Source organism: Phyllostomus discolor, chromosome 1 (assembly GCF_004126475.2).
Source record: "Phyllostomus discolor isolate MPI-MPIP mPhyDis1 chromosome 1, mPhyDis1.pri.v3, whole genome shotgun sequence".
Classification (NCBI taxonomy): domain Eukaryota; kingdom Metazoa; phylum Chordata; class Mammalia; order Chiroptera; family Phyllostomidae; genus Phyllostomus; species Phyllostomus discolor.
In genome coordinates, this window is record NC_040903.2 from 107,380,144 (window position 1) to 107,403,325 (window position 23,182).

The window sequence follows — 23,182 nt, forward strand, 5'->3', positions numbered from 1 at the left end:
ATCAATGTAAGTGGACTTGTGTTTTAAACCTAGTCATTCAAGGGTCAACAGTAGTATTATTTCAGGTTTGTATTTGTTGCTTGTTTTATTTAGTGAGTCTCAGTTGGGGCTTGAATCTTTGCCTCTAAGTTCAAAAACAAAACAGAAAACCTGTCCTTTTGTCCCAGATGTCCTTCTCTCCCTGAATTTACCCCAACTTCCCACATTCTTTCTTTCTAAAGGTTTTTACTTTATTTTTAATTTGCTCTTTCATCACAAAATTGATTTTCTTTTCAACACATCCTAAAGACTTTTTTTTTTAAGCAACGGGAGTGGCCTGAGGCCTGTATTTGTTCAGTTAGATTTTATTTTTCTACAGCTATTAAGCTTCCTCTTAAAACTGAAACTACATTTCACATGTTTTAAATGTAATTACTAGCATCTATACATGTATCCATTCAATGTTGGTAGTTCTGTGGGCTATTTTTTATGAGTGTCTGGATATCTGAAAGCATATAGAAAAAATATCAAGATGTTTTTATTATTTAGAATTTTTTTGCTTTTTTAACTCTTTTATTACTTGCCTATTTTCTGAAGTCACTTAATATTGGTATATTGAGTTATAGAAAATGGTTTTTAATATGGGGGAAGATTTTAAAATATTCTAACTACAGGAAGATTTTGATATTATAATTTAAATAATGTACTTAATTGCCTTGGACAAAAATGTTATTTTTGTCTAAAAATATGGTAGACTACTTTTTAAAAGTAAATTCTGTTCTCATTTCTGTTAAATATGTAGTGTTTTCTGGTAATGTTATTATACTTCATACAAAATAAAAATGATGAATTTGGTTGTTTCAAATCTCTATTTTGGTAGAATTTTCTTAAAACATTGAAAAATATTAAGGTGAGACATCGCTATTCCTCAGAAATATTATGATTATTTTAGAGATTTTTCTTTTAATGTTAGCCTTTCAGGGATTAAAAAGATTATCTTAATTTTTCTTTGTTTTGATTTTATTTTTAATAGATTATTTTTAATTTTATTTCTTTCCATTTACCATTTATCACCCTTATACCTGCTTCCAGTCCCTCTTCCCCCACAGTCACCACACTGTTGTCTGTGTCCATGAGTTCTTTTTCTTTTTTGTTTGATCTGCCCCCCATCATCTGCCCCCCGCCCCCACAAAAAATGGTTATCTTTGTAAGTTTTGGTAAAATTTCATTGAAAATTAAAATATACCAAAATATTTTTAGTTGTTTTTTCTATCCACTACAAAAGCCACAACCTTTTGTTTGGGGGTAAGAAAACCTATGCTGTAGAAGGCCATCAAGACATCTTACTTGAGAGCCAGGAAGTTTTGTATTAACTTGACATTTGAGATATATTTGTTTATTACTTGTTACTTGTTAATGCTCTGGTGGCTGTAGCTTTTGGTTTATTAATAAGCACTAAAAGATTTACTACTTCCTGTCTCATTTCTAGATACCTGGTCTGCATTTCTTTATTAACCACAAAAGCCTGGTGATTACCAGATCCTTCAGAATTTACTATGAAATGAGTTATGTTTTATCACAGATATGATCAGTTCTAGAATGTCTTTTCTTCTGTTATCTGTTTGCATAGGATTGCAGCTGAAAACTTTTTTAAAAATTTGTTTTAGGTAAATGGAGTAGATTTAGCAGGCAAATCCCAAGAGGAGGTTGTTTCCCTGTTGAGAAGCACCAAGATGGAAGGGACTGTGAGCCTTCTGGTCTTTCGCCAAGAAGATGCCTTCCACCCAAGGGAACTGGTGTGTAAATTTAGAGCAGATGAGAGATTTCTGATTCACGTGAGCCAGGGGTCTGGGCTAGCTTCCTGGTGGCCAGTGTTTCTTGAGACATTATCCAAACTGTTTCCATATTTTATGTCTTTCAACCTTAATACAAGCATTCTTTTCTCATATTTTCTCAGTCTTAGAAATAGATCTCTACAACATTGAATATAAGGGTATTTAAAAATCTGATTGTAGGGATATCTTCTAGGACAGTAAATGTTTGTTGCTGAATAAGTTCAGAGGGACTGATTGAATACAGAGATGATTTCGTCACTGTCACTTCAAAGACTATTGTTGAAAGCTTGCCATGTTCTCCAATACATGTGACAGATCTTCCTATTTCAGATTTGCATAGTCCATGTAGCTAAACCAAATAAAGATGGTTGCTTTTTGTATGAAAAAGAGTACCATTGCTAAACATTGTTACTGAAAATAAAAGGACTTGAGTGGCAGTAAGCCCCATGGCCATTAAATACTGATGAAGACATTATTTGGAATGATATAAATCAAATGAAAAGGCATTTGTGTGCAAACTGTTTTACTTTTTATGCATCTATCAACACATCTAAATATTACAGGGGGTATTTAGTATTGGTGCAAAGGAAGTATGTGTATTAAATTGACATAATTCTAAGTGTTTTTCTGCAAAAGTGCTAAGTTTCATATATATATAAAATCAACATAATTGGAGGAATCTCCTTTATCTTTTGATGTGATGAGAATTGTTTTACTTCAAATACAAGTGATATTTGAATATTTCAAAATAGGTTCTAGTTGGGTCATTTGACATCTCTTTCAGCTACCTTCCAGCTTTATCTAAAAAACAATTCAAATATACCAAAGTGGCAAGGTTTTAGGGGTACAGGCCCCAAATTTGTCCTATAGCCCTAAATCTCTTAAGCTAATATGTCAAATATGGATATGTCATGGTGAATAATGTTCCTTATTATAAGCCAGATAAATTTTAGTTGTAAGAATATTCCATCCCGTGGTTACTACAGATCTAAAATTTTCTGTAACTTTGTGAAAATCAGATTTTGATAAAGCTGAAAAGTGAACACTTTTATTTCAAGAAGATTTTGAAAAATTATAAAAATGTTTTAATTTGTCTTAAAATGTTTAATCGTTACTCTTTCCCCTCACTGTTAGCCAATTTTGTATTTAAAATGCCACTTGATCATAAACCTGCAGATGTCTTAAAAAGTTGTAAGTTAGTACTTAAAACTGAGATTTAGATGTGATTTGAGGAAGCTTTGGTTCAGTGTACGTGAACTGGGAATAGCATTGTCAGATTGCTGAAGCTTCAGCGCTGCTCTTAGGCAGCCTTTCCAGAGTTAGTGCCAATATACAACCCGCTTAAGTTATTCAGGTTCTTCTTGTCCAATTTTGATTTTCCAGGCTTCTGTTTTCCCTTCTGCTGCCTACTTATTTTTCTTGGTTATTTAATTTATTGCTTGTGAGTTTTTCATTAAGGAGTGAGCCAGTAGTCTATCAGTCTGTTACTCATGCTGCAGCTGCTTGTCAAGATTTAAATGAATAAAATTCTGAAAACTTAAAGAGGGGTATTTAAAATGATCTTTGCATCTAATTATCAAAGTGCTTTCCTCTGTTTGGGGTATCCATATATAATTTCTCTGTACTTTATCAATATGTGCCTTTTAAATAAATCAACCTTTGATACAAAGTTACCTTACAATATGTGAAAAAAATCACATTTAAAACCTATGTAATTAATATTTTGATTCTTTTGGTTCACACTGATATTATCTGGTCTAGCTATCAAATTAAAATATACCTTACAACTTAGATTTAGTTAGGAAAATTACAAATAAATTAAAAACACTGCTATGAATAGAAAAGCCATTTGGTGAGATTTGTTTTCCTCTGTATAATAAATTGATACTATACTGTGAATGAGCAAGTAAAAACTTATATCCGAGACAGTTTTCTTAAAACATACACCCACACAAGAACTATGAGATCAGTGAAAGTTTACAAGACAGAATAATATATTAGCCAGAATATAATCACCCTTATATATTGTGTGGATTTTACAAACCAGCAAAATTTCCTTTGGAGTAAAGCTTTGTATCCCTGTGTTATGAAGATGGCTTTGGTCAGTCTGTATTTATGTTTTTCTTCAATTCTTCTAGAATGCAGAGCCAAGCCAGATGCAGATTCCAAAAGAAACGGTAAGAGCTTTGTCTTTTGTAGGATACAGAGATGTTTGAAAGATAAATGGAACTAACTTCTTACTAATTAAATACAAAGTTAACTTGTCCTCCCTCTTCCTGGCTCATATAGATTATTACATAAGTTTATTAAATTCCAAAGTGGTCTTATCTTAAGGTGATTTACTGCTATTATTCCAAATATAAAATATTTTGTGATTATTTTTGGTCATACAGGGATAAAAAAGGGAGAAAGATTAGATTAGTTTTCTATTATCTGCATAATAAGAGGGACCAAAAGTTGGTGAGCCTAGTAGTTCAACATACATGTAAAGTATTGGGCTGCAAAGTGAAAAAAAGAATAAAAAAGAAAACTTGATAAATGCACAGAAAAAATAGGGTAAAAGCACAATAAAAATGTATCATAATCAGAAAAAATTAAAATGTCAGTAATTAGGCTAAATATACTAGTTGTCTTAACACGTATTTTATTTATTATGAAGTATTATAGCATAGTATAAGGGATGGGCTAATTTAATAAAAGTAAGAACTCACAGTGTAAATTAAGTGCAAATCTAGTTTTGTTCTGTTTAGAAGACAGGTCCTAATACAGACTGGGGATAAAGGAATAAGTGAGTTCTAGGAGGCAATACTAACATAATAATAGTAAGAATTGCCATAGTGGTCTCTGAAAGTGTTTTGTAGTGTGGATTCCCTATATGGGGAAAAAAAAAAAAGGACAAGGTGTTCTATTGACATATAATATCATCTGGTAGAAATCATAATAGTTAGGACTTTCGCACATCAAACAACATCACATAAAACATGTTTATTCCTAAACTCTTGTAAGAAGAAAGAAAATTAACAAAAACCATAGCCACATGGGTGATGCTAATACATATTTTTCAGAAATTGTCAAAAGGTGAAAATATGAAGAATTTGAGTAACATATTTAACAGGTTTGATTTCTTCTATGCATTTAAAACAAACAAATTTGAGCCTAATAAGCGAACAAAATGTTATTTTCATTATTTCATAATAACAGATGGGTAACAAATCAGCCCTCAGAGGAAAATCCATAAACAACCTTGAGAACATTACACATTCATGAGTATGGGCTATGAATGTAGAAAATTCATAGTCTTAATTTTTTATTTCTGAAATCAATGGGTTGGTGACAGCTGATCAGAATCACAGCGGTGTTTGTGAGTGTGTTTGTATGTGTGGTGGGTGAGTTGATAGGTGAGGGAAATGGAACAGGTTGATTCTAAAAAATAATGTGGCCACAGTAGTGATTTATACTATTTTAAAAGACAATAATGATGACAAAAAGTACTGTAAAGCTAAAATACTTAAAATAGCATGCTATAGCATGATTGAAACAGACCTGATGTTTGTATGTATGTTAAGGGTGGCATTTCAAAATAGTGGTAAAGTATGGATTTTATTAACGTTTAAAGCAGTTAGCCATTCACTTTTAAAGGTTAGGTTACTTCTTTCTTACCATACACTAAGGTAAATCCCAGTTGATTATGAAATTAAACCTAAAACATATAGAGAGAAGATATGTAAAAGTCCCTGTGTTAACTTTGGAAAGTGAATGCTAGGCAGGCATGAAGCAGTCAAGATGTCCATTAGGTAATAGATGGGTTAGAGAATTTGTGTGTGACCGTGTGGGTTTGTATACTTCTGTAGAGGAATAACCAACAATGAAATAGTTACAAGATTAATGCAAGATGATGAAAGTATTTTACAGTGTGATCCTGGGTAAAGACCACTCCTATGTTGTTAGAGTTTTAGTATCATAGAACTTTTTGGAAAACAGAATAACATCATACATAAACTACATCTGTTACTGTCTAAGACTGTCTGAGGTGGAAAATTGATGCTATAAGCAGTACAGATAGGTATGTTCTTTAAAAAATTTAGTCAGTCCTAATGAGGACATAGATGATTAGCTCTGAACTTTTCAATCACTGAAGGGGAGCAGCAGCATGGGCTTTAAGTGTGGTGTTTATTCCATTGAGAATTGCAAGGTCCTTTCCAATCCACTCTGCCATCACACTCCAGCCTGTGTACTCATGAGAGCATGCCAGAGAAAATGACAATTCAGACACCTTGACAACAGAAGTGCCATATGTATGCATGCTGTCTGATTTCCAATTACAAATGGATTTTTTTCTGATGAGAGTTTTCCAAGTAAATTCAAAAAGCATAGAGTCTTCTTACAAATGTTTTCTTTTTAAAATACATCTTTGCATATGTGGCTTTCTTTTATTTAAAAAATTTTAATTGAATTTTTTGGTGACATTGGTTAATAAAATTAAATAGGATTCAGGTGTACAATTCTACAATCTATCATCTGTATATTGTATTGTATATTCATCTCCCAAAGTCAAGTCTCCTTCCATTACCATTTTCACTCGTACACCTTGTTCTACCTCCCCGACCCTCCTTTCCCTCTGGTAATCACCACCCTGTTGTCTCTGTCTAGGATAGTTTATTTTTTCTTTTTTCTCTTTTTTTTTTTTTTTTTTTTTTTTTTTTTTTTTTTTTTCTTTTCTTCTCTTTTTTTTTTTATTAATCCTTTTACTTCTTTTATCCAGCACCACAACCCCTCTCTCCTCTGACAGGTATCAATCTGTTCTATCTAGGAGTCTGTTTCTGTTTTGTTTGTTAGTTTATTTTGTTGATTAGATTCCAAAAAAATTAATGAGATTGTATGGTACTTGTCTTTCTCTGACTGGCTTATTTCACTAAAATCATATTCTCTAGGCCTACCCATGCTGTCACAAAGGATAAGATTTCCTTATTTTTTGTCTTGGTGGTATTCCATTGTGCATGTGTACCACAGTGTTTTTATACACTCATTTACCAATGGACACTTGGACTGCCTCCGAATCTTGCAATTGTAAATAACACTGAAATGAGCATAGTACTGCATGTATTCTTTAAATTAATGTTTTGGGTTTCTTCAGATATATTTTTAGAAGTGGAAACACTGTCAAGGAAGTTCCATTTTTAATTTTTGAGGAAACTTCATACTGCTTTCCAGAGTGGGCTACCCAATCTGCCTTTTCACCAACAGTATACAGGGAGGTTCCCTTTTCTCACCAGATTCCCTTTTCCTATCCTCACCAGGACTTGTAGTTTGTTGATTTATTGATGATGACCATTCTAACTGGTGTGAGGTGAAACCTTATTGGGGTTTTAATTTACATTCTCTGATGATTAGTGATGTTGAGCATTTTTCATATATCTATTGGCCATCTGTGTGTCCCTCTTGGAGAAGTGTCTATTCATGTCTTTTGCCCATTTCTTCACTGGATTATTTGTTTTTTGGGTGTTGAGTTTGATAAGTTCTTTATAGATTTTGGATACTAACCCTTTAATGGATGCATCAGTGGTGAATATGTTCTCCCATTCAGTGGGTTGTGTTTTAATTATGTTGATGATTTCCTTTGCCGTGCAAAAACATTTTAGTTTGATGTAGTCCCATTTGTTTATTCTTTCATTTCCCTTGCCCAAGGTGCTATATCAGAAAAAATACTGCTACAAGAAGTATTTGAGATTTTACTGCCCATGTTTTCTTCCATTATATTTATGGTTTTGAGTCTAACATTTAAGTCTGTAATTCATTTTGAGTTTATTTGTATGGTGTAAGAAGTCAGTCTAATTTAATTTTTTTGCATGTATCTGTCTGGGTTTCCCAACACTATTTATTAGACAGACTATCTTAACTCCATTGTATGCTTTTGCCTCCTTTGTCAAATATCAATTGACTATAAAGGTATTGGTTTATTTCTGGGCTCTCTCTTCTGTTCTGTTGATCTGTGTATCTGTTTTTATGCCAGTGTCATGCAGTTTTGATTACTGTGCCCTTGTAGTATAGTTTGACTTTAGGTAGCATGATTCCTACAACTTTGTTCTTTCTCATGATTGCTGTTTTTATTTGGGGTCTGCTCTTGTTCCATATAAATTTTTGGAATATTTGTTCAAGTTCTGTGAAACATGCCATTGGTATCTTTCTTGACTGGAAATGCATTGAATGTATAGATTGCTTTGGTTAGTATGGACATTTTAATGATGTTAATTCTTGCTATCCATGAACATGGTACATGCTTCCACTTATTTGTATTTTCTTCAGTTTCTTTCTTCAGTGTCTTGTAATTTTCCAAGTCTAGGTCTTTTACACTCTTAATTAATTTTATTTGTAGGTATTTTTGAAGCAATTGTGAATGGGATTGTTTTCTTAGTTTTCCTTTCTGATAGTTTATTATTGGCATATAAAATGCAACTGATTTCTTGGTATATATTTTATATCCTGTTACTTTACTGAATTTATCAGTTCTTATATTTTATAGTTCTAGAAAACCTCAGCGGGTGTTGGTGACTGAGTTGTTTGGCTTTGGGTTGGGGGCCATTCCCCCTGCTTTCCTATGAACCTGATTGGCACTTCCCCTTCCCAGGAGATTCACTATAACCACCTCTGGGCTTTGGAGGCCCCACCTGCCTGGCTTCTGTTTGCTCTATCCTGCCAAGGTCGGGACAAAATCTGGGACAGACTAAGTGTTGTGTCTCTGGGGTGAGGACTATACCCACTCTCTTCCCTGAGGCATGACCAGCAAGCACTTCTTTCTCACTGGAAATCCACTAGCTGCATTCTCTCTAACTTGGACAGAGTCTCTTTAGTGACTGGGCCTAACAGGCAGCTGACAGACGGATGCAGGAAGGGGTGGATCTCAGGGTGCCTTGGGACTTTTGTTGACCTGACCTTGGGCCCAGTGCTGGTATTAGTTGGCCTTGGTGCACAGTTTGGTTCTTCCCATGCTCAGCAGAGGAAGCCACAATTGTTGATTGCCTGTAATGCACAACATGTTGCCCAGGGCAAGTCACAGGGAACATCTGCCATAGGCCTGCACAGAGTCTCTATAATGAAGCCCAGAGCCAACATACAGAGCAGGATCCAGTAAACTGCACAAGTGTCATATTCATTCATTCATTCATTTATTAGCATTTTTTATTGTTGTTCAAGTACAGTTTTCTGCCTTTTCATCTCACCCCTCCCCAACTCCCTCCCCACCTCCCTCCCCTGTTATTGTCCATGTATCCTTTATAATTGTTCCTGTAAACCTGTCACCCTTTTCCCCTATAGTCCCTTCCCTCTCCCCTCTGCTCACTGTCAGTCTGTTTTCAATTTCAGTGTGTTTGGTTATATTTTGCTTGCTTATTTGTTTTGTTGATTAGGTTCCTGTTAAAGGTGAGATCATATGGTATTTGTCTTTCACACAAATGGCATATTCAAAAGGAGATCTCAGCAGGCACCAGAACTTGCTGAGGTGAATTCTTCTTTATGTGGTCAGCACCTGCATGGCAGCTGGCACACCATGGTTAGAATTGAATTTCACAGTCAGCCAGCCTGAGGGTTGATATCTCACACATGAGTGGGCCATTAGCAACTAGGACTCAATTATAAGAAGAAGGCCCATATAACCCACACAAGGGACATTACTGGAGTACCCTACACAGGGGATAAAGGAGACTGCTCCACTGGATCCCATAGGACATCTACTAGATATGTCCACCCCATGAAAATTGGGAGTCAAAGCAGATCTACCTAATACATAGAAATAAACACAAAGAAGCAGTCAAAATGGGGAAACAAAGAAACAAGCCCCAAGTGAAAGAACAGGAGATATCTCAAGAAGCTAAATGAGATAGAGGCAAGTAATTTCTCATATAAAGGTTAAAGGTAATGGTTATAAGGATGCTCAACAGCATAAAAAAAGACACATAAACCATAAAAAGAGCCGTCAGAAGTGAAGTTTATAATACCTGAAAAGAAGAATGCACTGAAAGAATTAAACAGTAGGTTGGGTGAAGCAAAGGATGGAATCAGCTATTTGGAAGACAAGATAGAAAAACAGCCTATCAGAACAGTATAAAGAAAAAAGACTGAGGATAGTTTAAGGGATCATTCAGACAACATGCAGCATAACATCTTCATCATAGGGATGCCAGAAAGAGAAGAGAGTGAGAAAGAGATGAAGAAACTATTTGAAGAAATAAAGACTGAAAACTTCCCTAACCTGTTGAAGGAAAAAGACACCCAAGTCCAGGAAGCACAGAGAGTCTCAAACATGAACACAAAGAGACCCAAACCAAGACATCATAATTAAAATGCAAAAATTAAAGACAAAGAATCTTAAAAGAAACAAGAGAAAGACAGTTAGTTACCTACAGGGGAGCTGCCATAACTGTCAGTTGATTTTTCAACAGAAACTTTTTAGGCTAGAAGGGACTGACATGAAATATGCAAAATGATGAAAAATAGGACCTACAACCAAAGCTACTTTGTTCTGTGTCTTTTTTTCTGTTCTTGGTCTATATGCAATACCATTATGGTTCTTAAATATTTTAAAGTTTTAATTTTAAAAAATTGATTCTAGGGCCTCTGCCATTCTTTGTACTTAAGACTTAAGATCATTAAGTCTTAAAATTCTCTGGTAGTTATTTAAATGTCATGTGATTGTAAGCACCTCGAGAATAGGCATGACCTGAAGCTCAATTATTTGTTTGTTGGTTGATTGCACAATGATCACAACTGATTTAGTTTGAGAAATGTAAAACATTAGGTAGATAAGTAGGGTCAATAGCTACTGACCTTTTGAATTTTTGTGATATAAATTTTCTGTGCATCTTTTAAATATTATATTAATTAATGAGAATGAGAGATTAGAACTCTGGTTTACAGTTACCTATTCAAAATGGGACAAAAAGCTGGATTATTCTGCAAAGTCTCAAGATTACTTGCTTCATGTCCAGAACCAACTCCTTTGCCTTTGGAAAGTTTATCACTTTATCTCTCATGTGAATGTCCGGTTGAGACAAGAAATTTATGGATGTGTTAGGGTTCTTCAGAGAAATGAAACCAATAGGATGTGTGCATATATAGATAGAGATTTTGTATAATGAATTGGCTTGTGTCGATTGTGGAGGCTGGCAGGCATTAGCCCAGTAGAGCAAATGGTGGCAGATGAAGAACCAAAGTCAGTCTGTTTGACGATTCACCCCTTGCTCAGAGAGGCTTGTCTTTCTGTTCTGTTTAGGCCTTTAACTAACTGATTGGATGAGGCCCACTCATATTGTCAAGGACCATCTGTTTTAGTCATAGTTTACTAATTTAAATATATTAATTTCATCCAAAAACACCCTCCAAGTTGACACCTAAAATTAACATCCTAGTGAGGTAGTCAAATTACCCTAGGAGAAAACTATCTGGGTTGTGGGCCCACTTCCTGGTTGGGGTATGTGCAAGAGGTGACTGATCAATGTTTCTCTCACACATAGATGTTTCTCTAACTTGTTTTCTCCTCCCTTCCCATCTCTCTAAGAGTAGTTTTTTTTTAAAGGCAACCTGTGGAGTGGGAGAACATATTTGCAAATCAAATATCTGATAGGAGATTAATCTATAATTTATAAAGAACTCATTCAACTCACTAGCAAAACGAATAATCTGGTGGAAAATGGGGAGAAGATCCAAATATTTTTCCAAAAAAGGTGTACTTTTGGCTACCAGGTTATGAAGAGATGCTTGATATCACTAATTATCAGGGAAATACAAATCAAAACCACAAGATATGATCTCACATCTGTTAGAATGAATTTCATCAAAAAGTACAAGAGATAAGTATGCAAAATGGTATGAAGGTTTCTCATGAAATTAAAAATAGAACTATCATGTGTTCTAGCAATTCCACTTCTGAGTATATATTCAAAGGAAGTGAAGTCAGGATCTCGGACAGATAGATGCACTCCCATTTTCATGGCAGCATTATTCACAATAGCCAAATTAGAGAAACAGCTTAAGTGTCTGTCAACAGACAAATTGATGAAAAGATGTGATTTGTGGTGTGTATGTATGTACAAACACACACAAATGGAATACTATTCAACCATGAGAAAGAAGGACATCCTGCCATCTGCAACAACATGAATCAAACCGTTAGGGCATTGCTAAGTGAAATGAGTCAGACGAGAAAGACCAATATTGTATGATGCCACTTACATGTGTAACCTAAAAAAAGCTAAGTCTCAGAAGCAGAGAGTAGAATGGTGGGTTCCCAAGGCCTGGGGGTTGGAGGGAAAGGGGAGATGTGGTCAAAGAGTAAACTTACAATTATACGATGAATAAGCTCTGGGCACTTAATATGCGACATAGTGATTGTAATTACAAATGGTGGAATACATACTAGCTTCAAAATAGATCCTAAATACTCTTAACCACAAACAAGAAATGGTAATTATGTGATGTGATGGAGGTGATAAGTAATTGCTATGGTGGTAATCATTTTTCATATATAAGTCTGTCAAGTCAGGCATATTGTATACCTTAAACTAACAATGTTATGTGTCAGTTATATAGCAAATAAAGATGGGTTGGGATACTTGAGTCAGACCAAGCAAATGGGGAGCCTCCTGAGGGGGTGAATTGTGCGTCGTGTGTTTTATTGAACCTTTGTACAAGTTCTTTGGGATAAACTTTTTTGGATAAATCATCAAACACTTTTTTAGACTTACTTTGTAAATTAACTTGGATATTCTAGAGAACATAGGTAAAAGTGTGCAAAACTTTATAATTGGAGATTTTGTTGAAATTTATACTATCATGCTGATTGTGTTGGTTTGGTTTGGAGCATCTAATGTTGCTATTGTTACAAAGAATTTTATAAATGTTTGCTGTTTCTAGTGCTTTAACTACTCAAACTTCTCTCAGCCTTATAATTTATTGAAATAAATTTCAATGATTCAAACTTATTTTAAATAGATTAATATATTAAATAGATTAGTATTTTCATGATCGTACAAAATGCTAATGACTTTGTAATAGTGGATCTGAGTGTTTAAGCATTTTGTTTGAAATTGCTTACTATATTTACAGTAAGATAAGGATTCTTAATGTTGGTTATTAGTTATTTTTATTGTACTTTGTGGTATAGTGACAAAATTATATCTTTAAAATTTAGTGTGTCCCTTAATTTGGGTTTGTATGACATTTCTTTGATTGGGTAAGTATCTTTCTGGCTTAATATTACAGATTAATAAGTATATGAAACATTTTTTCAGTATTTATATATCAAGGAACATATTTTTAAAGTCTCTAAATTTTACTTATTTTACATCCAATGTTTGAATTAGAAAGGAGCACAACAAAGCAGATGTGACCTTTGAAGTCACATCTAAACCTTTTAGGTCACAGATTTTTTAACTTTGTCAATAAGAATAATTAGCTCTGAAATATCATCATAAATTACATGTATAAACATTCAGCTCACATATAGGATAAGGCATTAAAGCAACTTTTACTGTAAGACTGGAGGGTTATTTTCTTATACAAAAATTTTAAAGAACCTCTATGTTAAAAAAATTTTCCTCTTAACTATAAACAGAACTGCTATTTACTATTTATGATGACTGCATATTTACTTTTTGTATGTAGAAGAAGTGTGTTCACTTTTATAAAATCTTTTGTTAGGTGTGAGAATGTAATGGTCGCCACTATGGTGCAGTCATTTTGTGAGAGCTGTCATGAAGTTCCCACCCCTAGTCAATCTTCCCCTCCCAGGACCAGCCCCTGCCCCACATCTGCAACAGTACTCTTCTTTCCCCTCTCCTATGCTGCTTTTTTGAAGGAGCATTAAAGAAATGGCATGCAATGGGGTTTTATAATACAAAAAGTAATGTATATTAATGGTAGAAAATTCAGTCAAGCACAGAGAAAAAATCAGTCACCTGCAATTATGTGACTTCAGTGCCACCATTTTGATGTGTGTTTCTTCTTGATTTTCTTTATTATCTATGTGACTAATATATATCACATCCCAGGTACATTACCGTTTAGCTAATAAAAGTTATGTCCCAAGCAGAAGGAGAGACTTGTATGTCATTTTCTTGTGAAGCGTTCACTGATACAAAAAGACAGACAATAAACAATTTATAAGACTAGGATATAAAGGCTGATAGTGGGTGTGAAGTACTGGACATTATGGGAGCCTACAGACTCAAATACAATTTCTTAGCCATAAATGTTTTCTATCTCACCAGATGATTTTTAAAGACACTTTAATAGTTGAGGGGTATTCCATTGTGTAGTATATCTTAATGTACATGATAACATATGTGTACCTGGTCTTCAATTTTTAGCTGTTGTTATTAAAGCAGTGTACATCCTAACAATTCGATCTTTGTTCCTGACCACAATTGGTTTTTTAATGACATAGTACTAAAAGTTTTATTTTTGGGTTAATTAGCAAAATATAGAGTCTTTTGACAAGCATTGTCAAGTGGGCTTCCATAAATAGTATACCTCTTTGTATTTTTACCAACACTGAAAGAGTGAAGAAAGTGCCATTCTACAACATCTTCTGCAGTTTGAATATAATTACTTAAATAAAATTTGTTTTAGCAATTTGATAACTTGTTGATTGCATGTCTTTTGTTGCAAGTAAGATTGAACCTTTTACTTATATATTGCACCACTCATCTTTAATGAGTTGCTCATCTGCATCTTTTTACCATCTGTTGTGGGAATATTAATATTTTATTAATTTATCATGACCTATGCAATAAAAATACTAACTATGGAGAAGGAGTGAGAAAGAAATAAGTTACAGTGGGGCAATGAGGAGGAACAAAGTCTACTGTTATTTCTCTACTCATACCTTTGACACCAGATGTGGGAGTTTTCTATACCAAGCAATTCTGACATTAATCCAGAGTTAGTGTGGACCCCACAAGTTAAGGACTTAATTCCACAAGACTGTCACCCCGCTTCAGATGCCAGTGTCAGGCAGTGGGTCCCCAGGTTACACACTACTTCTGACTTGGCTACAATGGTTATAGGTTCCCATAACTATCTTCTTGGGTTCACTAATTTGCTAGAGCAGGTCACAGAACCTAGGAAAACAGTTTAGTTAACAATTGTTGATTTATTACAAAGAATATTTTAAAGAACCCAAATGAATAGTCACTTGAAAAGATGTTTAGGGCGAAGTCTGGAAGGTCCCAAACTCAAGAGCTACTGCCACTGTGGGTAGGATTATGTAACTCTCCTGGCATGGGGATGTGTTCATCAAACTGGAAGCTCTTTGACCCCCATGGTTTAGGTTTTTTGGAGGATTCATCTTGTAGGCATGATTAATTATTAACTTCATTTCTATCTCCTCTCCTCTCCTCTCTAGAGAGTGGGGGTGAGGCTGAAAGTTCCAAGCTTCCCATCATGGTTTGGTCTTTTGTGTGACGAGCTCTCATGCAGGAGCCTATCAAGAAGCACCTAATTAGAACAAAATATGCTCCTGTCACTCAAAAAATTCTAAGGGATTTAGGACCTCTGTGTCAAAAAGTGGGACCAAAGACCAAACTATTAGGAAGAATCAGATTTCACAAGTGATAGAACATTTACTTCTTTTCAGAGTCCCCATATCAACTATTGTACTCACATCTGTAATTTTATGAACTCAGATGCTATGTATCAAATCATATTTCTTTTGCTTCTCATCACAATATTTTTTGCACTCATCAAAATTTTCATGTTTCAAGGCTCAGATTTCCCATGATTATTTTTCTGCTGTTGAATACATTCAATGTTTATTTCCTCATATGAATCTACACATGTAGCAGATGCACCACCGACTCAGAAAGACCTGGTGTCAGAGTGTTGTTGGGGAGGAGGGAAAGGGAGGCCTTGGTATTGGGACTTGTGGCTGTGTCTGTTGTCTCACTGCAGATAGACCAGTGCACCTTTTCTGCTCTTCTGTGGATAGGGAGAGAGGAAGTAGCTTCCATACTGGCCATTCTGTTGGTTCCCTGCTTGTAATATGCTCAGTAAAAATGTTCTATTTTTCTGGGTATTAAAAGGGCAAAATGCCAATAGAATAATGAGCAAAGGAAGAACTGATGGGTTGCATCAGTGGGACAAAGTCACTGTGGGTGTACATACATGTGTGTATGTGAGGGGCATGATTATGTACAAATGACTTGAGGAACAGAAACAATTTGACTTAAGAAACTTGATGAAGTACAGAATCTGGATGAAATAATCAAGGTGATTAAAAAATTGGCTTCTCCTTTGTATCTGAATGAAGCAATCCTTACACTATGAAGGCTTTGTAAAAGTTCTCTATAATGAAGCATGTAAATGGTTTTTAAAGAGCAAATAAGTATACTAAGTGATCAGACCCAAATGTGCCCAGCCATGGACTCTTCAGTTTCCATATCCTTTCTAATGCACTTTTCCAGGAATGTCAATACTAATTCACAAAGTACATTTTATCTTTCCATTGCTTCTTAATTGAAAGTAGAAGGAAACTGTGGTGTGTTTTGATGCTATTTGGTATTTTAAAAAAGAAAATTTACAGCCTGGCTGGCATAGCTCAGTGGATTGAGCACGGGCTGTGAACCAAAGCATCGCAGGTTCGATTCCCAGTCAGGGCACATGCCTGGGTTGCAGGCCAGGTCCCCAGTGGGGGCCATATGAGAGGCAACCACACATTGATTCTCCCTCTCTCTTTCTTCCTCCCTTCCCCTCTCTAAAAATGGATAAATGAAATCTTTAAAAAATTAAAAAAAAAGAAAATTTACCTACATATCATGTTTTTATGACACATTTTATATTGATACAGCTGTATTCATTCACATAGTCATTAGTTAGTATTCTTTGTTTTGAACTGTATGGGTAAAAAAAGTTTATAGAGCAACATAAGTATGTAAAGGTACTTTTCTATAATAAATTTGTGATAATGATGTCAGTGTTTTGATGAGTACTTGATATTTATTTCTCCCTGGTACATTGGTTTTATTTAAGCTATAATTATTCTCCAGGAATGTTTTAAATAAAAGAAAGTTTTTATAAAGAGCCAGCTGAGGCTTTCTATTTACTGTGATACTGACACTTGTTTGCTTTGTTTAGTTAACATAGTCATTGCCCTGTGTCTTACAAAGCTGTTCTTATTTATATTCTAATTGTGTAGTTTTCCTGTTTTATATATTACTGATTTTATTTTTTGAGATGTTCCTTGTTCTCATAACTATGAGGCTATTATTTGCTGGCACAATGGATTTCATACAGTAAAATGTTAACATTGAGCCCTGGCTGGTGTGGCCCAGTGGATTGAGTGCTGGTCTGCAAACCAAATGGTTCCTGGTTGGATTCCCAGTCAGAGCACATGGCTAGGTTGTGGGCCAGTTCCCCAGTAGGGGGTGCTCAAGAAGCAACCATGCATTGATGTTTCTCTCCCACCCTTCTGCTCTCTCTCTCTGTAAATAAATAAATAAACAAACAAATAAATAAAATCTCAAGAAAATTAAAAAATTTTAATATTGAATATTATTAAATCAGGAACATCATTTTACAGATTACATTATAAGAGTTATGATGTAAAAATGGCATATCTCTGTATTAAGATAATCTAAAAAATAACCTCTTACTGATTAATTCAGTATTTGTAAAAATCATTTCATCTAAAGATGTTTCAGATTGCACATTAAATCCCTAAATTCCTTTTAAAATTACTTTATAATTATGTTAATTTTGTTTTTTATTAGAAAATTTAAAAAATTTGTTGGGTCACAAAGGAAAAAATTTAAGTCTACCCATATTTCCATCACTCTGCGCTAGCCTGCTTTCATGTATATAATTGAACCATTCTTTAAAAGCACAATCTTTAAAGGTGGCATTATGTTCCAGCCTAATTATGTACCACTATATATTTAACCATTCTTCAGTTACAATTGAAAGATTCCACCTTGAATGACTAGGTGGATGCTGGACTAATATTTTAAAGTTGGTGAATGAGGAGGAGAAATGTGTTGTGGCACTTGATGAGACATACAGTTGTCAGTTGAAGAGTCCTGTTGCATGTCCATTATGTGGTTGGAAATACTGAGTTTGAAACAGAATTCTCGCCTTCTTCATGTGGAGGTGACCAGTGTAGAGATCTCGGTGGTCGATGTCTTGGCTATATGGGCAGGGCTTCTGAGCAGGGACTGGGGTGGGCAGTGTTCAGGAGGCACACTGCTTCCTCTTGTGGCATATATTTTTGTTGATAGAATGAATATGTCACCTCACTGTGTTTAATCAGGTTATACCTAAGCTTTTATTTCTACGTTGCTGTTTTAAAAACGGGCAAGAGTTTGTGTAATTTAAAATACGTTGTGTTCTAAAACAGTTTTTTATGCCTTGATGACTCCAATTATGAAATTGAAGCTTGCTTATGCAACTAATTAATTAAACAGTATTGATTGCTTAAAGAATAGTTACCATCTGTATTATGTATGGTTTAGTATTCTAAAAATTTTTCTCTGGTATTATCTCTGCTCTGTCTCATATGTTGAAAGTTAAAAATGTAGTGGCTCTCTGAAAATGAATACTTTTTCTACTGACTGTATCATTAGGATTTGTTATTGTTTTGTGAATAAAATTATGTTTTTTGACTAATGGTCAACATAAAACTATTAACATTGAACATTCCTAATGAAACAAAAGAACAAATTAGTTGTATTTATTTATTTTTTTAAAGATTTTATTTATTTATCTTTAGAGAGGGAAGGGAAGGAGAAAGGGGGGGGGAAACATCAATGTGCGGTTGCTAGGGGCTACGGCCTGCAACCCAGGCATGTGCCCCGACTGGGAACCGATGCCCAGCTCACAGCCTGTGCTCAATCCACTGAGCCACGCCAGACAGGGCTGTATTTATTTATTTTGACTGCTGCTGGCATTGTTTTTCTCCTGTGGTTTAGAATATATACAGAGTGGGGCAAATGTAGATTTCCAGTTGTTTGTATTGAAAATAATACAATAATTAATAAATAATACAAGAATAAACTGTGTTTCACATACAAACCTACTTTCACCCCACTCTGTATAAAAAGACCTTCCCCACCAAAAAAAAATAGTCCCGAACTCTAGGGGTCTGCATGTCTTCAGTCCTTTTATTGCACTTCCCTCTATCTTTCTGAGAATCTGGTTTGGTTTAGTTTGAACACTAAAGCAAATACTGCATAAAAATAGTAACAGCTAGCCCCAGGAATCACCTGGAAGGGAATACACTGTAATCCTGGATCTTGTCATGGAACTGTGGTAGAAATTCTGTACCTGTGATGATTAAGAACTACTCATTAGCAGTCTTAAAAAATATCTGTAAGAAAGAAACATGGAAATATAATGTGCTGTGCAATTTTGTTCCCTACTAGAAAGCAGAAGAGGAGGACGTTGTTCTCACACCTGATGGCACCCGGGAATTTTTGACATTTGAAGTTCCACTCAACGACTCGGGATCAGCAGGTCTTGGTGTCAGTGTCAAAGGCAACCGGTCAAAAGAGAACCATGCAGATTTGGGAATCTTTGTCAAGTCCATTATTAATGGAGGAGCAGCATCCAAAGTAAGCAAATATCAACTTTATCAAGTTTATGCCCATTAACAAAAATGTTTAATCCAGCCCTATGCCTGTTTAGTAAGCATACACACTGTAGGGAAAACAGACTTTCTGTTGCTTCATAGACTCTGTTTCTGAGGCCCATGAATTAAACTAACAAATGACAGATTAACAGAAGGAAAAAGTTACACATTTTATTAAAGCTATATTTTAAATTTTACGTGTACTGGGGCTCCACAGAAAAGAAGTAAAAACTGACGAAGCAAGTTGGAACTGACTTGGAAGCTAATAGATCATTTAAGCAAAGGGCAATACATTGTGACGAACTGTTTGAAAAAGGAAAAAGGGTTTGGGCTTCTTGGGGCTGTAACTTTTGGAAAGGTAAATATGTGAGGGAAACTAGTGATAGATGAGTTTCATTTTATAGGGTTTGTTTATGTAGACTAATCTCAGTGCCACCTCTTTGTCTGGTGTTGAACATTGTCTTCCCTGCTCTGGTTTGGGAGAGGTGAGGGTGTCACAGGTGGGCACAGGTAACCAGATTCTTGGTGATCAGGACAAAGAATTGAACTAAACACAGAAAGTTTATAGCATAAAGAGAGAGAGCAGATTTATTAATCAGTAGTACACTCTGCAGAACATGGGAGCGGGCCAACTCTGAGCAGATTGACCTCAGGTGCTGGAGCAATTCTATTCTTAAAGGGCAGATCCTTTCTGGCTAGCTTTGGTGGGCTTTTATTGCACATGTACAAGTAGGTGTATTACTTTAAAGCTACTGTACATGTGGTCTCCCTGATTGGCCCTCAGAGAAGGGGTTGTTCAATGTTACTGAATGGACCCCCCTTCTCCTGGGGTTCCCCTCTACTAGGTTTGCCTTGCCTGCCGCCAGGGAATTGTAGCTCTCCGTGTTAGTGATTGGTGAAAAAGAAAGGATTATTTATTCAAGTTATACAGATTTAAGACTAATGACTTAATATCTTCATTAAAATCCCAAAGTCCCTTATTACACCCACAAACATACACAGTCCTTCCTTCCCCGCTTTGCCTGGTCCAGGGTACTGTATCTCAGGAAAAGAAATAGAGGTCTGTGGCTCAGGTAGCCCCTGGTCCTTCCCAGTAATCCGCACTTTGGCTGACAGGCCTCCCTCGGTTCCCAGCACCATCAGCTGTGTCGCTGGGATCTCCAGTTCTCAATCCAAACCCATATGGCACCTTCTCATGGCCCACCAGCAAGAGTCCTTTCACCCCTTTCCTTCCTGAAGCGTCTGTCCTGCATTCTTCTGAACTGCTAAGAGAGAGCTCTGCATCGCTGCTACATCTTGCTTTGTGGCTCCCTAAGCTGAGTGGCAAAGGTAGCCCCAAAGCTGTGTGGTTCTCCTCTGCTAAAGCCACGTGGTGATTCCCATCATGGCTGCCATGCCTGGGTTTAAACCCCAGTGCCAATCTTCCTCTGCAGTTCCATTTCTGACTTTTCCCACAATTGGCTACACTTGCCAGCATTCCCATATTTTCCCAGCTTTTCTGAGCTGCCATAGTAAGTCCGGGCAGGTGGGGCCCCATGCCATGGAGCCAGTCATCTCCAAGCTCTCTCGCAAGTTCTGTAACCAGAGGGAGCTGCCTTCCAGTTACATCCTGGGTGGAAGTCACTCCCTTCTCCCTGGCTCCAAGGGTGGCCACAGCTATTTAACATATCTATGAAACCAGTTAAAGGTTATAGATATGTTAAATGACCATTCTAGAGGTTATCTGCAAAACTGTTGCTATGCAAAATACCTCAATGGCCCTGCTTCATGTGTTTCATCCCCCAGTTCAGGCTTTTGGGGTTGAGGACACCCCATATATTTAATATTTCATGGACACCCTGAGTTCTAGACCCCATTACAAATCCTTTTTGGGGGGACCCCCGGCTGCACCCTCTTACATATGCAGAGACTCACTTTAGGTTCTGGCACAGAGCTGCCATACAGTAAAGGTTAATTTTTTCTCTTCCCTTTCCCTGTGTATGGATCTCTTGTCCTATTTCCCGGTCTAGAGACACTTTCCTGGCAGTTTGTTAAGGGGGCCCTTCTCTCTGCACTTGTCTCATGGCCTTGAGCTTTTGCATGTCTTGGGTTGTAAATAACCTCTGTGGGTGTCTCTGGAAGCAAGAAAGTAATCACTTTGTGTCCTTTGAATTAGCATGCTATTTTGGTAAACAGATTATGATAATGACTTGATTTACAAATGTATAAATGATTGAAATGGACAAAGGCTACAGTGACTACTTAGACATTATCATGCTAGTGTTCAGTTAGGCAAATTCATTAGGATTAAAGCACCCCCTCTTTTTGCTTTGTTTTTATTTTTTTAATTAAAAGGAAAGCCACTTCTTTTATTACAGACTATTTAGTAGCACTTATTTTTACCTGTTTGCTTCCCAGGATGGAAGACTTCGGGTGAATGATCAGCTGATAGCAGTGAATGGAGAATCCCTATTGGGCAAGACCAACCAGGATGCCATGGAAACCCTCAGAAGGTCTATGTCCACTGAAGGGAACAAGCGGGGAATGATCCAGCTCATCGTTGCGCGGCGAATAAGCAAGTGCAATGAGGTAAAGAGTAAAGAAATAAAAAGACAAAAGGCACTAGCATTTGATATTGTAATAAGACTTAAGTTTCAGTCCTAGTGTCGGACAGAGGATGGCAGGTCTTGAGACTTCACTGGAAACACTGTAAATTACCTTTGCTTGCTACTTAGTTTGTTGTGATGTGTTTTCTTAATTCTCTGGTCAAAACATTCCTACTTGTGCCCTAGTATTTCTGTTTCCAACTCAACAGACAAGATGAGCACCTTAAAGGCACCTACCTCTAGCTGGGATGCACCTTCCTGCTCAGAGCTGACAGTTCTCTTCTGTTCAGCAGTATTGTGGCTGGTGGACGCAAACAGTGAAGCAGCAGCTATTCATCTGTTTACCTGAAATGGATGCCTCTAACAGAGGCCCTGAGGGGAGTGTCTTTACATGTTGAGCCTCCACTCCTACCTGCTATCTCCACTTTCTCCTTCACAGAAGACTGAGTGTTTTCCCCTTGAGTGCCTGCTTTTGCAGCGATACCTTTGTGTCATACCATGGTTGGTTCAAAATACACGGCACTGTGTAATTAGGCATGAGTAGGAATGGTATGATTATGTTTTCCCAAGTAAAGGGATTTGAAAATTAAAGTTAAAAAGAAATTATATGTATCCCTGACTGGCGTGGCTCAGTTGGTTGGGTGTCATCTCCAAAAAGCAAAACAAAAGCTTGCCAGTTTGATTCCTGGTCCAGGGCACATGCCTGGGTTGTGGGTTTGGCCTCCAGTTGGGGCACATGCTAGAGGCAACCAGCTGATGTTTCTCTCTTACATCAGTATTTCCCTCTCTTTCTCCTTCCCTTCCCCTCCCTCTAAAATATAAATAAATAAAATCTTTAAAAGGCAAACAGCAAAAAAAATAAATTTTATATATATAAAATCAAAAGTTAATGTTGGAACCTGAAAAGAAAACAAATTTTATAGATTTATTATAAATTATGTGTCACCTATAGAAAATAGTTGGGACCTGACAATTTACAAAGAACAAAAGTTGTTGAAAATGTAAAATTAGTTTTTGTTTTTATTGATGCTCAAATTCCCACATGTTTAAATCAGCTAAGAAAATAGTACTAGCAAAACATACAAACTGAAAGTGCTATCCAAATTGTTTATGTTTTTCTTAATTTTGAAATCCATGTTTAGTAAGAATATAAAGCAAGCTTTAGGTTGGGA

General features: G+C 36.1%; 1 protein-coding gene across 25 annotated transcripts in view; it reads left to right on the forward strand.

Annotated features, from left to right (window-relative positions):
* The window catches only part of PARD3 (par-3 family cell polarity regulator), a 689,179-nt gene that overhangs the window by 379,553 nt on the left and 286,444 nt on the right, over positions 1-23,182 (forward strand). For 19 of the 25 annotated variants that reach the window (XM_036017299.1, XM_036017347.1, XM_036017963.1 and 16 more), the window contains 4 exons: positions 1,647-1,775; positions 3,953-3,991; positions 19,220-19,408; positions 21,823-21,993. In XM_036017299.1, the coding sequence (XP_035873192.1) occupies positions 1,647-1,775; positions 3,953-3,991; positions 19,220-19,408; positions 21,823-21,993 (528 nt within the window). The remainder of the gene's footprint in view (positions 1-1,646; positions 1,776-3,952; positions 3,992-19,219; positions 19,409-21,822; positions 21,994-23,182) is intronic. The other 6 variants (XM_036017500.1, XM_028506903.2, XM_036017919.1 and 3 more) reach the window with 1 other exon arrangement.